The following is a 17,519-nucleotide window of genomic DNA, read 5'->3' as shown; positions in this document are numbered from 1 at the left end:
TCATAGCCAAAGACCAAAAAGACAGAAAACACACTTTTTATATTTGATAAACTAATGCCATGTTTAGAATAGTACCTGAATTTTATTTTGTATTGATGAAGTAATTAAGCTCATCACTATCACACTTTCGCACAGTGACAGTCTAACAAAACAAACAAATGATTTGACTAGATGCTGGTTTGAGTTTCTCCTCCTTCTAAAGGCCAAGCACGCTGTCAAGGAAAAACACAAATTCAGTGGTGCTTCCATTAATTTAAACTGCCACTAATAAAGTTTAAAAGTTTGAATAATTTGGGTTCAAGTTGTAATGTCAAGATAGCCCATCTTCTCCTTTCAGCTTTTCCCTTCAGGGGTCGCCACAGCAAATCAACCTTCTCCATCTAACCCTATTCTCTGTATCCTCCTCTTTCACACCAACTACTTTCATATCCTCTCTCACTACATCCATAAATCTTTTCTTTGGCCTTCCTCCAGACCTCCTGTCTGACAGCTCCAATGCCAGCATCCGTCTACCAATATATTCACTATCCCTCCTCTGTAAATGACTGAACCATCTCAGTCTGGCTTCTCTGACCTTCTCTCCAAAACATCTAACATGTGCTGTTGCCCTGATAAACTCAGTCCTGATCCTATCCATCCTGGTTTCTACCAAAGAGAACCTTAACATCTTCATCTCTGCGACCTCTAGCACTGCCTCCTGTCTTTTTGTCATTGAAACTGTTTCTAGGCCATACAGCATCACTGGTCTCACCACTGTTTTGTACACTTTTCCGTAATGTCAAGATAGCCCGCATTGGCCCATAGAGGCCAAAGAGGCATGCACAGATGAGGAAGAGTGGTGGGAGGATATCCATCCCAGCACTGTACATCTCCATTCTAGCAATAAAAACCATGAAACAACAATCACAATACTGTTTCACTCTTTGCCACTGTCACCATGCTGTCAATATATTGTTGTTTCGGTCAGATTCCGCCAATGCTTGGCACATGTGATGTGTTTGTGGACCTCCAGTTCTGTACCTGATATGATGAAAGAACTTTGCACTTGTTCACAGAGAAATTAGAGGCCTTTACAGTGACACATTTTAAAACAGAGTAGGATGCTTTTTTATTTTGTTGCAGACCTCTTCTAATTTTTACATTCAATTGTGAAACAGTACATTTTGTTGTAGCTTAGCAGCTCTGAAATGGGGGCAGCATGCTGCAGAGGGTAGAGTGATTATCCTTTGAACCCTGTTCGATTCCTGGTTCCTCCTAGTGCAGGGGTGTCAAACATGCGGGCCGGAACCGGCCCGCGAAGGTGTTCGACCAGGCCCGCAGGATAATTTTGAAAGTGAAAAAATGCATAAAAGACAAGGATTTATTTTTTTTTATTAAATGCAATTCAAGAATTTTCCGCTAGGGGCGCACTATTTTGGTCAGAGTAGATGGCAATCTGCATCACTGAGATGGACCAATCAGCAGACGTTATCAATGTACCACCTGCTGCTTGTTACGACGTTTTTTCTACCCTGTTCTCCACCTCCCCACTACGTCCTCATTAGCCAAAATGTCGTTATCAAAACAGAGAAAAGTAGTTAAAGAGTGTAGAAATTTCAAAGAAAAATGGACTACGTTCTATTAAGTTACGGAGACGCATGGGAAACTTTCCTGCTTGGCGTGTTTGCAACAAGTTTCGTTTTTTAAGGAATATAATATTCGGCGCCACTACGAGACTCATCAGAGTGAAAAAGATGACAGCTTGCAAAGACAACTGAGAAGAGATAAGATCGACGAATTGCTGGCGGGTCTGAGGAAACAGCGAGCCACTTTCACCCATAGCTGAGAAATCAGCGAAGCAGCGGTAAAAGCCAGCTAGCTAATTGCTAGCGAAAAAATACAATTTAATGTTAGTCACCAGATTCACTACAAACGAGTATGGTGGAATTCAATTTTCATGCAACTCCATGCATTTTCAGTATGTATTGTATGTGTATGCATGTTTTATGGATGAAGTTTACACATTTACAGGACAGGTGAACACTTTCTTCCTTACACCTTTAATAGCACTCTTTTTAGTTTGTAGGGTGTAGGCAGGGATTCATTTCAGATTTTATATGCACATGTGTAAATGGTTTAAAAATCCCTTTCTTTATAAGTCTCATTTAATCTTAAAGTGCATTACTATATTTTTCAATAACAATTACTTGTTAAAGTTTTGTGCCTTTGTACAACCTGTGGGATCGCATGATTACATGATTGCAATGCATACATGTGAATGATAGAAGTAAATTTCACTTTTGTCGAAGGAAATATGAGGTGTTTCATGAAATGTTTTGTAAAGGGATTGTTCATGAAATTCCAAGATTTTCCTAATGTTCTTGTACTTCTTTACACCAAAACAGAGGAAAGACATGATATTTTGGTTATTTATTGTTGAGTATGCCATTATTTTAACGGTCCGGCCCACTTGACATCTACCTAGGCCGTATATGGCCCGCCATGAGAAATGAGTTTGACACGCCTGTCCTAGTGTGTCAAAGTGTTGTTGAGCAAGACACTGAACCCCTGACTGCTCCCTTGTTGCCACTAGATGCCTATCAAGTGCTCATGGTTCCTCCATGATGGCTTAAATGCAAAGAGGAATTTCCTACAAAGGATTAATAAAGTACAATAAAAGATTCACACTCTTAATACATTGGCCTTGTATGGCTACAGGCAATTTTGAAGGCTGAGAAAAATGTTTAAATTTGAATTCATAACACTCGCTCCCTCTGTTGACAAGCTAGAGTACTACAGTCACATCTTTACTAGCATTAGATAACAGATTTCATGTGGCAACTGCAGGTGATTTTCATTCAGCATCTTATCATATTTTGACATTTAAAAAGTCTTGAGGGTTCTAAAGCCTCAGTCATATTGAAGCAGCTTCTCTTTAATCAATATTTTTAAGCTAGACTCTATTCAAAATGTTGAGCTTATAACAATGCAGTGATTACAGGTCTGTATTTCCAAATGGTTTATGTCGCTTTTTGTATTTAAATCAGACAATTGCATGCGAATGCTGGAAAATTGTGGGCAAGAGGCCAAAGGTATTATCATGCATAATCTTTTCATAAAACAATGGCACTTTTTTAACGCCGTAAAATTATTTGTGTGCGTGTGCGGGGGATGTTGGGGGGTTCGTGTGTTTAGACCATTTGCCAGAGCAAACGACAGAAAGGAACAAGATAAAATGCAGATTCAAAATAAACTGTAACTTGAGCCTGTTTGGCTATGTTAATGCATCTGTGCATGAAAATGTCAGAAATTACAATTCAAAGTGCAGCACTCTGATGTGCAACGTGAATGTCTTTGTCCTTAGTTTTCAACGCACTTGATTACTCTGACACTGCAGGCCTTCCTTGCTGCCTGCAGGGGGCACTGTGATCACATGATAAAAATGCGATGGAGCGCTTCAAGGGTGTGGAAGTAAAATTGTCAAAAAATCAAACTGTAAACTATTATTGCTGCTGAAAATGAAGGCAGGATAATGAGAAGTAAAGTAGTGACCCAAATTTGCTAGACACATTCAATAGTCACTGCAACAGACTTTGCAGTATAAAAATGAGGCAGAGAATTGTCTCAGGAAAGGCAAGGAAAGATGTGGGGGTTGTAATAAGTATTCTGTTGGCTAACTTTGCAGTTGGCAATTGGAGAGACCTGCAAATTGTATTTGCATTCTTTTACCATATGTGTGCACATAGTGTTGCATCGAATATTATCCAGATTTTAGTGAAATACATTGGATCACCAAATCATGAATCATTTTTACCTTCTCAATTTACAAATTGACTTAATGTAACTCATTTTTTCTTTCACTTGACTCCCACAGGTTCGGGTGCTCTAATCACCTCAGTCTGTTTTCTATACTAATGAACACGACCGTGGGGATCAAGATCGAGGTCCGCTCCTTGATGGATGTGTTATTTGGTGTGCAAAGTATATTTTCCAATGACCAAACTAACGTTTATTAATTTTTGCAGCAGACCATTTGCCAGTGGCACTGTATGATTTAAGGTGAGCCTGAGCCTTGCACCACAAAACTGCAGCCGTGGCTTAAATTTGATACATATACTATGTTAAGAAGGCTAATTGGTATTTATTCTTTTAAAGGCCCTTTCAAAGTTTAATTTGGGGAAAAAACATGAACAACAATATTTGTTTTTCCCTCACTGTCTTCTTGATTCAATAAGTTCAATCTTGTAACCACCCCAATGATTATTGATGTTACAACAGTGCCAACCATTGCCAAGATTGTCTCAATATTTGTAACACAAATATATATATACACGGTCCTTCACACAGTCCGTGGCTGCCACTGCACGACAAGGAAAAAAAGGACATTAGATCTCTTTTATGCAAACGCGAGGGATACATACAGTACCTCGCCCCTTCCTCCACTGGGTAACTCCGATCACAACCTCATTTATCCGCAGCCATTGTACAAGCCTAGAGTACAAAAACTTCCAGTTATCACACGCACCTTCAGAGAATGGACACCAGAGGCACTGAGGGATTGCTTCAAGTCCACTGAATGGAGTGCATTACAGGGCAGTGAGAATTTAGTGGTCACAGCATATCTGACTGCCTTAAGTTTTGTATGGCCATTGTAGTACCCACTAAGACTATGCACTGCTATCCTAATAACAAGTCTTGGGTGACCAGTGATGTCAAAAAACTCTTTCACAAGAAGAAGAATGCTTTTAGGATGGCAATATGACAGAGCTAAGGAGTGTGCGGGGGAACTGAAAAGAACCCTGAGGGAGGCCAAGGAGACATACGGGGGGAATGTGGAGAAGAAAATACGGGATAACAACATGAAGGAGGTATGGCAGGGAGTTAGAAACATCACAGGGTGTGGAGGAAAGGGTGGCAAGACTGCCTAAGACTGCCTAGACTGCCTAAGACCTGTCCAGTGGATGTAGCTGAGCCTCTTTAACACCTCCTCAACAGGAATCTGGAGATAGGCAATGTCCCATCACTGTGGAAAACCATGCCTCATACCGGCCCCCAAATAAGCACAGCGAAAGAACTCAATGATTTTAGACAGGTTAGCTTCATCACGCACTTAATGAAGACCCTTGAATTTGTGCTGTTCCTTAACCTAGTTAAACCCCAGTTTGGCCATGCACTGGACCCACTGTGATTTCCCTACCAAGAGAATATGGGAGTTGAGGATGCTGTCCTGTATCTTCTACACAGGGTGCACTCTCACTTGCACAAAGGAGGCAATGCTGTGAGAATCATGTTTTTTGATTTCTCCAGTGCTTTCAACACCATCCAGTCACTCCTGTTGAGCGACAAACTGCTGCGGATAGTAGTTGAGACTGGCCTGGTGACCTGAATCATGGACTACCTCACTGAACGGCCCCAGTTTGTCAGACTGGGGGACCTAACATCAGAGGTCGTCCCTCTTATCCCACAAGAGGGACAAGAGGGAACTGTGCTCTCCCAAGTATTGTTTCCCCCGCACACCACCAATTTCGGTAATGACTCAAGAGACTTGCCATATGGTTCCTTTCCTGCAGGACAGACAGGCTGCGGCGGTCCTTTGTCCTCAGGGTCATACAGTTATTCAATGACACACAGAAGATACATAGCTGACCGCAACTGTGTCTTATACAATATGAAGGTCACATGAGTAAGTAATGCTTATAGGAAGAAGAGGTTAACTTTGTCTTGCATTGCCATGTTACCATTGGGCTTCAGATCTGCTCATTATGGCCTTTGAAGATGTCAGACTGTCATATCCAGGTGCATCTATGATCAAGCTGCTGTATGATCACTAGCAACTGAATCTTTCGATCTACTACAGCAGCAGGTGTTTGGAGGCCCTTCAAAAGGCCAGGAGCAGGTGTGTATGTGTGTGTGTGTGTGTGTGTGTGTATGTGTGGGTATGTGCGCATGCTTGCATACTCTGTGATTATAGTGCAAAATATTGTTGCTTGCCTCCATCACCAGTTCTCAGTCAAAGCTAAAGAGAACAGATTCAATCAGTAAGCTGTGAATGTTGGACAAAAACAAGACTCGATCTTCTCAAATTTCCAGTTTTAAATACCTGCCTTCATCTGCAAAAAATGTCTTATGTTGCAGAATAAAGGCAATATATTATTTTGATATATGATGTTCTCATTAAAAGCAGGATGTGAGAAAGCATGGGTGTTAACTGAGTGTTTAACAGTAATAACATCAAATTTAAATAAGAGAAAATCACATAATTCACATAAATATAAAGGTTTCGTTTGAGTATGCTTTTGTAAGTTACAAAGACAACAAAAATTGTAGGTATACAATTATTTTGGCTATTGAGCATAATAAGCTCAATAGCCTGTGATAAAGAACAATATTCTGATTCTAAACAAAAAAAATACAAATAGCAATTAACCTTCTCCAGGCAGATGTTGCAGATTTGCGACAGCCAAATATCAGATTTTTCCTGCAACTACAACTTAATTTGAGCCTGAGAGGGTTAATATTGTTGGTCATAATAATAACTACAATTGATAATAACGGGGTATGCAGTTTCTTTCAAGTGCAAAGAAACACCATAGTATTTCCCTCACAGACATGCTTACAGTCTTTATTTTCTTTTTATACCTATTGTATATTTACATTTTATATCTGTCATCTTCTTTTCCTTCTTACTCTTTCATATTCATGTGTTGTAGCATGGGAGTAGCATTAACAACTTTGCTGTAACAACAATGTTTTAATGACAATAAAAAGCATTTTGATTCTGATATTATGGGTCATGGACAACAAATAAATGCATTATTCTACAGTGATAGGATTACATGCATTTCTATAAGCTTGAAATGCCCATTTTTTAGCCAGTAACACTTCTATCCAGTACTCCTTATAGCACAAAGTGATTGTACATAGTAAGTACTTGATCAAATTAGGGTCTGTTTACTTGCTTTGAATAAACATTCAGATTAAATGGCTGCTCTGTAGAGGGGTAGGGCTTTGGACCAGTCAGTTCCCTGGGGGATGGGGAGGTTCAAGCCTTGCTGGCTCCTTCTGTACTCCCCCATTGGCTGTCGTCTCTCATCCGTGTCCACAGTACCCTTAATTGCCTGATTTCCTGACCCACGTTGAATACTTTGTATGCTGGGGGCTGTTATAATAATGACTTGCAGTGACATGCTTGGAGTAGGCACTCCCTTGGTTATCACAGTTCACAGCAACTACAATCACCACCATTAGTGACCTTTTTTGATTTAACGATAAAATCTAAATCTTGAACTAAATTAAACGGGTTTATTTTTAAGACACAAGTGCAAATTAATTTAAAGATTCAAAGGAAATCAACCAGTTAAGCTCACCTGCATTTACAAATTTGACAGTTATCTTTAGATTAAAATAAAACACAATTCTACAGTTAAAAAGCTTAAGGAGTGATTTAATGCTTATGCAGTTCTACAAGTTTCCATATAAGCTGCAGAGGCAGCCAGGGGCCCTCATCATCCTAAAATAGTTATTCCAAACATGCAAGTCTGAAATAGATTTTGTCTGGGTTATGACATTTTTGAGGGAGAAAACTCACATTAAGTGAAAATACATGATCCTCAAACCCAAGCTTCAGTCAGCAAAATCGTGGAGGGCAATCCAATATGAAAAAAGTGAAACCTTGGTACAGGCATGACTGTCCTATTCTCTTAACTCGAGCTCCAGCTTCTAAAACCCTGATAAACTTCAACGCTGGTTTGTCTACACTTATACTTAAAACACTACCATGTCTATAACATTACTGAAAAACCATCTCACATGTGAAAAATGACTCAAAACATAGTATTTACAAACACAGCTAAAAAGCTATAATTGACTTGAACATAAATAAACACAAAGGAGGGAGTTTGATTAGTTAGCTGTGGTTTGTTTCTCACTTTCTTGTGAAACAAAACTCTTCTCCAAATTAATCTCGAGTTTCACACAGAGATCATTCTGTTGCAGAGCAGTTTCTCTCCTCCATGTTTACATCTGTCCTCTTAAAAAAGTGTGTAAATTGTGACGATGACATGACAGGAGAGAAGAGTGTATACCAAGAGTTGTGTCGTTGTGCTCACTATCTTGTCATCCTGGCTAAAAGCAATATCAGTTACACAAGTGTTGTGACCAGATATTGCAGGGCTGCTGCAGGGAAACAGGAGTAGTAGTTGTAGAAAAGTAGTTGCAGGTCAAGAACAATAACTTATAAATATAACATGTTTTACAATCTTTTTGCATATCAACACCAAACATGAATGCTAGGGTGATGTTTAATCCTGCATTATCTTCTCTCAAAGGAAAGTTTACTTGTTAAATGATATTTTAACTGCTATTTACAAACATAAGTATATACCTTCTTCCCAAATAATAGAATGTTAGATAGTAGAATGTCAATGTTCCTCTCAAATAACACGATGGGAAAATATTACAATGGGCTAAAATACACTGAAGTACATACAAGCTACATACAGCATTGGCATATGATTCTCTAATTACAGTGTGTAAAGCCTCATTCAATTCAGCTATTGGCATGAAAAAATGTGGCTCCAAGAAAATCGTGAGGATTTTACTTTTAGGTTAAAATTAGGAAGAAGTTAGACGATGCGGTAAATGGTTACTAAGCAGTCTGGAGCCATAAGAGAATTTCCTGAAGAAGTAGGATTAATCTGCTGACAAAGAAGCTGTGTGACAACTTGGGGCTTGAGTGGGTTTCAGTTGTGAGAATGTCAGGTGTCAGTCATGCACTAGGCTGACTAATCATCCAACACTTGAAATGTGATATGAAAACTCATGCAAAGGGCTCATTTTTTGATTGTAGGAAAATGCAAATCTGCCCTTTTCATGTCATGAAAGTTTAATAAATCTAAAAAGTTTGAAATGGGAAAAGGAAGGTCACCCTTTAGCAAAAAAGGAAAGACGCTCAAGGATATCATAGTAGAACTTTTCCTCAACTAGGCCACTTCATACTTTATTGCCATATTCAGGGCTAAAAATACAGTTAGGTATAGGTAGATCTGATTATTTTGGGTCTTTCATTAACAGACACACTAACATAACACACTGACATTTATAATGTATCTGCAAATCTGTGTGTTTAACTACTTAATAATTATATATGAATACTAGCAAACAACAGCTGTTTTGTTTGTTTCTCTTAGGGACTTCTACTGTAACACAGTCAGAGTTTGGTTGGTAACATACAAAATTAAAGCATCAGAAAGTTCCAGTTGGGCTGATACTAATGCTGTCAAAACCAACCAAAAGACTTGTAGAGAAATTCATCATTATGTTACATAACAGGCTCACCACAGGCTAGCTAAGCTTCAATCTAACTGAAGATGTACAATGCATAGAGCAAGCACACAATGTTCTGAGACCCTACAACTTACATAGATCAGACCCTAAATACATCCACATGCAACAATTTGTTCATTTAAAAATTTGGTGCATGTAGTGTTTAATTCAACTCAGCTAACAACTTCCCAGTTTTACATAAATCAATGGAAATCTGCTCATTGGACTGTACATACAGGATTATAAAAAAAAGTGGGCACAAGGTTCCTGGAAAGCAAATTCAGCCACTGACTGTATTAATCAGTGCAAACTGCCATCTATACTCAGCCTTTCCTATCAACATGTCAGATAAGCCTCCTAATGACTTGCACAGACTCATTTACGCTCAGCCAACACGGTTTTCGAACACATCTCTTGTGGCCAATACAGGCAGATATATGCTGTGTTTGTCTACAGCAGACCCTGGACTAATTTTACAGAGTCATCACCTTACATTTCCATTGAAATGGCAGATAAAACATTTGTAAAAGAGATGGGGGGTAACCACATGAATGGATTTGACTTTAAACAGGTAGGGCTTCCATTTGCATTTAAGGTTGATTTAGCCTTGAAAACAGCTGTACTGTTTAACTGAAGTCATTCTTAGAAACATGATATCAAGCAGAGACAAATGCTTCTCCACCCTATTACATAAGCGATGAAGACGTTCCACAGTTACATACAAGGATACATACGCTCTTCAACAAATAGAAAGGTGTAGTGTAGAGAAGATGAAAAGGGTTATCTGCAATACATTTAGCTAGAGTAAGCTTTCCTGCAAATATTTCAGGGCCATTGAATCATCCTTCTCATTTGCCCTCCTTCCCCTTGGTACTGCTTCAATTTTGATGAACATGAGAGCTGAGACCACTTTCTTAAAGAGACAGTTGTCTGACAACTGAGTTTTTCCTCACATTATAGATATATGACTAATTTGCAAATGCTCCAGTCCATTGGGGACAAGAGGGACTTAAAGAACAGGTGTGTGATGATCTCTGCATCCTTCTCAATTATAAATATACTGCTACATAACAGATGTGGTTTCTACTGTACTTGAGAATACTCAGAGATGCAGCATTTCAATTTAAACAGTGAATTACAATTAGTAATGATGGTATTATCATTCAGGGCGTTGTACCCATTAAGACACTGAATCTAAACTTTGGGCTTTTTAAACCAAGAGAAGCTCACATGCTAGTTTCTTTCTGTTTAATTCTCAAGTCGTTTGGTTCACTGAGACTGATAGCTGAGGCATGATCATTTGCTGCCTTGTAGCTCTTGAGGAGACAATGTCGCGGCTCCACAGATGATGGATGAGACTCCACTGTTGTGGATACATAAACATCCACAAGTGAAAAAGACTGCATAACTAATGGCATAAATTCCATATAAATTTGTCAAATACCTATAAATATGTCTCCCATTGCCATATATACCATTTGCATTAAATATTAAATATACAGTGATGTTTAAGTCCCTAGAGTACAGAATTTTTTACATTCATATCACTAAAACATGTAACAGTGTTTTAAATATGTATGCATGGAGACAGAGGAGCTGTATAAAGACTAAACTGCAGTGCAAAAATTATTAGGACTGTATCATTCCTATCTTTATATTTGTTTTGTGTTTTTTCTCTTGGGTAAAATAAAAAAAAAACGCGTATTTCTGAGAAAGGAAGCATGAGCACATTTCTGTGTAAATGTGCCTGTAAAATTTGGACAATTGGGATCCTCGACTGCACATGACAAGACCTGAGACTTCAGCCTGTTGTCACTTGGCTTGGACAGCTTTCCCTTTCTGTCTGTGGCAGCTATACATAGCACAAACACTTCAATTTCCTGTACTCATGTTATCTGTGGATAAAAAAAGCATGTTATAATCTGCAAAATGTACACATAATCCTTTATAAAGCATCAAGTTAACAGCCTGCTGTATTTATTGAAGCTACATTTGTACTTCAATCTCTTTAACTGTCTTATTTTTCAGCTTGGAACCAACAGTATCCTCCATGTTGTCTTTCCACCCCCCTGGAAAACAAGGTTCATCATGTTATGCTATTGTTTGAGCATAGCAGTAATGGTAGGGCAGCAGCATGAGAAAAAAGGGATTTTACCCCTTAACCAAGTTGGAATATCTAAGGTTCTATTCACCATCTGTGCCCCAAGTGACTTATTTCTTTTGGTTAATTGTTGAATGGCAGTGCAAAGGCATGGATTCTTTGAGAATCTTCTTGCTTGGCTTTGAAAAGTTTGTTACGAGTTATGCAAGCAAAAGCACTTTATTCCGTAACAATTTATTTCCCTCTCTTCTTGAGATTTTCTTCTGTGGAAAGGAAAGTTCAATTACAGGGAGCCATACACGGCAAACAGTAACAAGCATATCAGCTCTTTCCAACCTGTTTCGCTTTCCGGCTCGCTATGGCCAAACCATAGCTGAAAACAGAATCAAACCTGATTTCATGCCTTGTGAAGGTGTCTACCAGAGTAGATACTACATTAGAGAGAGATAGTGAGAAAAAAAAAATGAAAAAACAAGGGATGTTTTTTGTCTAACACATGTTCCACTTTGCTCAGAGCATTTCACAAATATTGAGGAGAAAACCCTTGAATATTAAGACTGAGTTGAAGGTTTCAAGAATTTAAATTTATTTTAATACAAGGAGAAAAGGACATTCATACAAGGTAGCAAAAGGGAAAACATGTAAAATTGAAGTACATTTTACTTTTGATATCCAGAAAACAACTTGGCTAAGTTGGTTGTTTAGATGTCTGGTAACCATACAGTTACTGCTTTGATCTATAGTTCCTAAAGAGACTGCGCCCTGGTGTCTTTCATCATAAAACTTGAATGGTTCCTGGATATTTGCAAACAGTATATGATCTGTATGTAAATGGATGCATTTGATAGTGCTATTACAGTGTCTTGAGCATCAGTTGACAGTAATATATTCTCTCAAAAAACTTAATGCCAGTATCAAGTGTGTGAGTGTATAGCCTTTCCAAATTATTAATTTCCCTGTTCTGTTTCAAAATGATTCCGATTTAGAAATTACAGTCTGTGACATGAAAAAGGGCTATGGCTATGAATTGAAATTTATATTAGCAATGAAGGGCGAAACTAGCCAAATGACAAAAGAGTTCATCAGATCCTAATCAAAAGGTATCATTGCTTAAGTTGTAATTTGCACATTTTCAGCATTATGAAGAAGGTTTGTCTGTTAACCCTTATCAAGGACATCAAAACCTTTCAAGGTATTTTGTACTTACTGTATGCTGTTCATCTTTTCTAAAACCAATTGACCAATTTACCAGTCAACTTCAATTGCTGGAGAAGTTCTCCCTGATACGATAATTAACAATAACAAAATGAAAAAATAGATAAACATCCCCCTTTCTCTGTAAATATAAATGGGTCTAATGAATGGGAAAACCACCAATTCATTTTTTGGGACTATCCAGCTCTTTCAGTAATGGACAGGGTATTGACATTCTATTTAGTGTGTGTGTCTGGCTTGTTTACGCATCCACTTTTAGCTGAATGTTGTGCATCCCACTGTGTGTGAAAATGAAGGATTTGGATCCAAGAGGTTGCTACTTTAAAATGAAAGCCCACACAACCACCTTTCATCCTCAATCACATTGATTAGGACTAGCTGGAATTTCACTCAACTGTGAGAGAACAAGCACCTTTATGTATCAGGTATGTTCGGTAGTAAATTAAACAGGATTGCGGATGAATATTGAATATTGTATACAATGTCCTTGCTCTGTAATTATTTCTCTGTTCTCTAGTAATCATATGTTATATCCTGTAAGTTGCCAGGGGATTTGTGAAGTGTGAGACCGAGAGTGTGAGAAGATGGGCTGCTTCTTTTCCGCACACCACATGTGGTTGGGTGCAATATTTGCCAAGTAAAACCTCTGTCTCCACGAAATCCTGTCACGACAACATGAGCTGGACTGAACTGACAACACAAATGATTTAGGCACATTTCTGTTTAGTTCGAAATCTGTATCCTCAATGATTAAATTATCTTAATTGATTCTGAGAAATAAACTATAGTAGTAATTTCAGTAATAGAAAAACCAATTCTAAAATGCGAAACACAATCAAGTATTTTAGTTGCATAATGCTTCAAAATATTATTATATATATCATTAATTCATTTATATAATTCCATGTTAAGGTAGGTAACACCAGTAAAGGCTCTTCTCTGGTCAATGCTTACTTTGCAGTTTAGCGTTAAAGTAATAAAAACTCCCAGCATTACCACAAAATTTTCAAATTCATGAGTAATTACAAAAGACCTGTTATTTGTACTCTTTCAAAGATGGTGTTAGGCACTGTAGGGTCTTGTACTTTTTAAATTAAAATATATGTCAAATATAGAATAAATTAATACATACCATGACTGAATGAGTCAGGGCTTTACTGGATTGTTTCCATCTTTGTATCAGTTCCATCATCTTTAAACTGTGTATCCCCTCAGTTTCAATACCAGCAGTGGTAGTGACAAAGGTAGCAGGAGCTGTCCAGTGATGTGTGCAATATCCCGATGTTAGGTATAGGCCTGTGAATTTTAAATTGGCCTAGCAGCTATTAAATATTGCAAAGTGAGTGTCTCATGAAAGTTACAAAAATTGCCCCCAGTTTGTATCTTAAGGTTGTCAGCCAGAACATACCATGATCCCATCAGATCACCAACAGCAGACCAATAAAAAAGAATTGGATGATTTTTAGGACTCTGGGGTTCCTCTTAGCCAGCTGAATCCTGTATCCAGCTAGGTTCAAGCTGACATTAAATGAAATACAAAAAATAATATGCAGAACTACTGAGGTGATGCAGGCAAAGAAAATGAAAGAGGAGGGATAATAAAATCTGCGTTTTTTCTTCAAATAATCAACTGCTCCAAGCAACATGTCTTCTGTCTGACTCAAAGCTCCAAAGAAGCAAACATTAGCTTCACTGTCTGCTGCAACCAAAAGCAAGAATGATGCTTTGTAAAATAATTGTCAGACTCCAAGGGGAGAGAACACTTCAATTCAGTGAATACAAGGAGAAATTTGAGAAGCATCTTGGTGACAAAAATCATAGGAAATTACTCTCCTCTTTTTGCAGCTGACAGTAACAGTATTATTCTGCAATGTAATGGAAAAAAGGGTGGAGTGCTGACTGGGTTAATCGGACTGCTCTTTGACACAAAGATTTCATTTCATTTCTCTGTCCAAGGGAAAAAGGTAACATTCATTTGAGCTTTGTACTTTAGACATGTTATTTCACATCGTACTCCATCCATCCACATAGATGTACAAATGCGATACAACCAACTTACTATTATGATACAGAAAGAACATCCTCAGTATTTTTTATTCAAACTAGCACGGCAAAAGCATTTGAAAAGCAACATATGAGAGATATAGGGGACTAATGCCAGATTGCATACAAAAATGACTGGGAGTACCTGACCTTTCAAAGGCCATTGAAGATTCCACAGTGCCAGATATGCCTAAGTGTGTGTAAACTGTTAAAACTTACTCTTGTGGCTTGTACTCCAGGGTTGATAACCATAATAGCCAGTAATTCGCAATATCCGCTCTTCTATGGATGAGCTGTTGATGTCCTCAACCGAGCGAGATGACTTTAGGTCCTCTTTGATGGCCTCGTCCACCACCAGGTACTTGAGTTGTCTGAGTTGAGGGCTGATGTCCGAAAGCCTTCTGGGGCTCAAGTCAGGCGACTTGCGCATCCCGCTGGGAAAAAGGGAACAACAAGTGTTGGTGTTGCAAGACAAAGTGAGACCTCTTGACAAAAGAATCGGGGACCTAAGAAATCTGAATGTGATCGTGATGAGACAAGAGCTCTCCGTAGCTAAACCAGGAAAGCCACAGTCGTGTGTTCCGCAGTTACATGCCCCTGTATCTCCTCTCTTGTATAATAGAGATCATCATCCTTGACTGGTCCTGCCTCTGCCGAATAATACTGCCAAAGACACTAAGCAAAGGTGACTGGTGGTTGCAACTGTTGTATAGGCCTACTACGGGCTGTGCAACTTCCATGATAGACTCAAAGGAATTTGAAACCAATGAATCAATCAGAAGTAATTTTGTAGATATAGAGAGGAAACATTTGTGACAGCTCCATGCTTCAGGGAGCAGTGGACTGCACCCAGCATGTTCATACCACACAGTAGTCTGCAAGTCACATAGGAGGAGGGGGGCAATCAAGATAAGGAAAAAAAACATGAATGATAATAATAATATCAATACTACAGCATTGTACTTGGCATTAAAGTAAACACATCTCAAAAATGACAATGACCAATGTAATCCACTGCGTGTGAATCGTTTAATGTACCTAATAGAATGGTAAGTTATGCGGCGGCGCAGATGCAGGAAGATAAATGGTTGAATTGTGTCACGTCGTTGACGGACACACGAAGGCGATAGCTTTAAAATGGATTACGGCAACAAACTCCGCAAAGTCAACCATTTAGTCAACCACTTATTTAATTTTCGCCACTAAAAACACACTTCAACTTTACCGCCGCACCTGTTCAATAGAACGCAACAGGTGCTTTTTGTCAGCAGCGTCTTTACGTTCGCCCGAAAAGTTGAAAAACATCTTACATCGGCATCAGAGTGCTCGGAGGTCCGAGGTAGCAGATACAGTCCCGGTGAGGGCGCCCGACCCGGTCTCCATCCCCGTACATCCTCGCGGCCACAACGCGGGGACTGCTACTGCTACTCCGCCACATCCAGGCGAACGGAGAAAGGAAACATCGTCCTGCCGGCCTTCTCAACTCCAAACATATGCCTGACCACTTCGATACACACCGCTTTAAGAATGGAGAGCGCGTCCAGCTGGAGAAGGGGAGGCGGCGTTGCACATCTGCAACAGCGCCCTCTGCTGGACGCGCTGTAGATAATTCGATCTGTGATCCTGAAAATTTCATTGCCAGTTATTGTAATAAAGCATATTCATTCCTCCTGAAACAGATATCTTTACCGAGAAATTGTTGAAGAACTTCAGATGATTGTGTAAACTCTTGAAAACGTTTTTTTTTTTTTTTTTTTTTAAATTAGTCCCCATATTATATCACTCTTTCAAGGCTTCTGGGCATTCTGACATGCCGTGATATAGGGTGAGTTTTTCTCCTTTTAGCTCTATGCAGCTTCAATTTTTGCTTGACCCAATTGCCAACCCAAACTCATAGATATTGGGTTGATATCTCAGACGCAGAACAAAGACCTTTGGCAGTCTGCAACTCGCTCAGCACTCTGCAGTGTCAAATATCTGCTGCTAAAGACTGAATTTATTGTCATAATATTTGTTGCCGGTGTGATTAAGGTTTTGTTGTTAACGTATCCATCAGGTATAAAGATGGTACTAATGTGGAGCAGGGAAAAGTAAAATCTCCTAAGTGCCTTGATGATATCATCACCTGTCAAACAGGGAAAATCTGTTCTTTTTTCTATCCCATTTCCCTTTTTGAATAATAAAACATCTGTCATTGAATCCTTCACAGCTCTTTTTATTGCAAAATCCTCCTTTAATTATTTAAAGAGACAGACAGAAAGGCTGTTTCCTTGCTATTTTTCTTGTTTTTCTGCTTTAACAGTGAAAGTCTCTGAAAGGCCCAAGTTTTTCACAGAAAACATTTTTATGTCCTTACACTCACTCATTCTTCATTAGTGAGCAGTTGAAAGTTCATGTCTATCTGAGTTTTCTACAAAAAACTGAATCCAGCAGAATCAGTGAAATTTATTGGGAAGATATTGATAATATCCATTAAGAGTTAAGCTTCCAGTAATGGAACCTTAATATGGAAACTCTTACCCTGCAAGCAAAAGCAAAAGACAAAAGTTGTCAAAGTTTGACTTTTCAAACTTTTCATTATAGAGTTGGAAATTCATCGGTTATATTGATTTGCACATATATGTCGGTTTTTAGATTAATTATTTCAAGCCTTAATTGCTTTCAGAAACAATAATTGAAATTTATTATATCTTGAGGTGATTGGATAGTGGTCTAGGCCACAGGTCTGCAGCTGCTACATTGCATCACCATTCTGGATGCTCCTGACTGCTGAGAGGAGAGAATGAGTGCACTGATTGTTTATTAAGGACAGATTTTGCATCATTTTGAAATAGCAGAGAGGATCCTCTGATTGCAC

At 38.7% G+C, this 17,519-nt stretch overlaps 1 protein-coding gene across 1 annotated transcript in view; it reads right to left on the bottom strand.

The window, feature by feature from the left end:
• slc35f3b (solute carrier family 35 member F3b) overlaps positions 1-16,139 on the bottom strand; it is a 45,785-nt gene extending 29,646 nt beyond the window's left edge. Inside the window, exons 1-2 of the mRNA XM_086168118.1 lie at positions 15,973-16,139; positions 14,882-15,096 (exon numbers count right to left, since the gene is read on the bottom strand). Of these exons, the coding sequence (XP_086024244.1) occupies positions 14,882-15,096; positions 15,973-16,100 (343 nt within the window). The 5' untranslated portion in view covers positions 16,101-16,139. The remainder of the gene's footprint in view (positions 1-14,881; positions 15,097-15,972) is intronic.
• Between the last annotated feature and the right edge of the window lie 1,380 nt (positions 16,140-17,519).

This window comes from Fistularia commersonii, chromosome 2 (genome assembly GCF_037954325.1).
Source record: "Fistularia commersonii isolate RoL2024-O1a breed Wild chromosome 2, RoL_Fcom_v1.0, whole genome shotgun sequence".
NCBI lineage: Eukaryota > Metazoa > Chordata > Actinopteri > Syngnathiformes > Fistulariidae > Fistularia > Fistularia commersonii.
The sequence above is the reverse complement of the archived record's forward strand: the minus strand, read 5'-3'. Positions and strand labels throughout refer to the sequence as shown.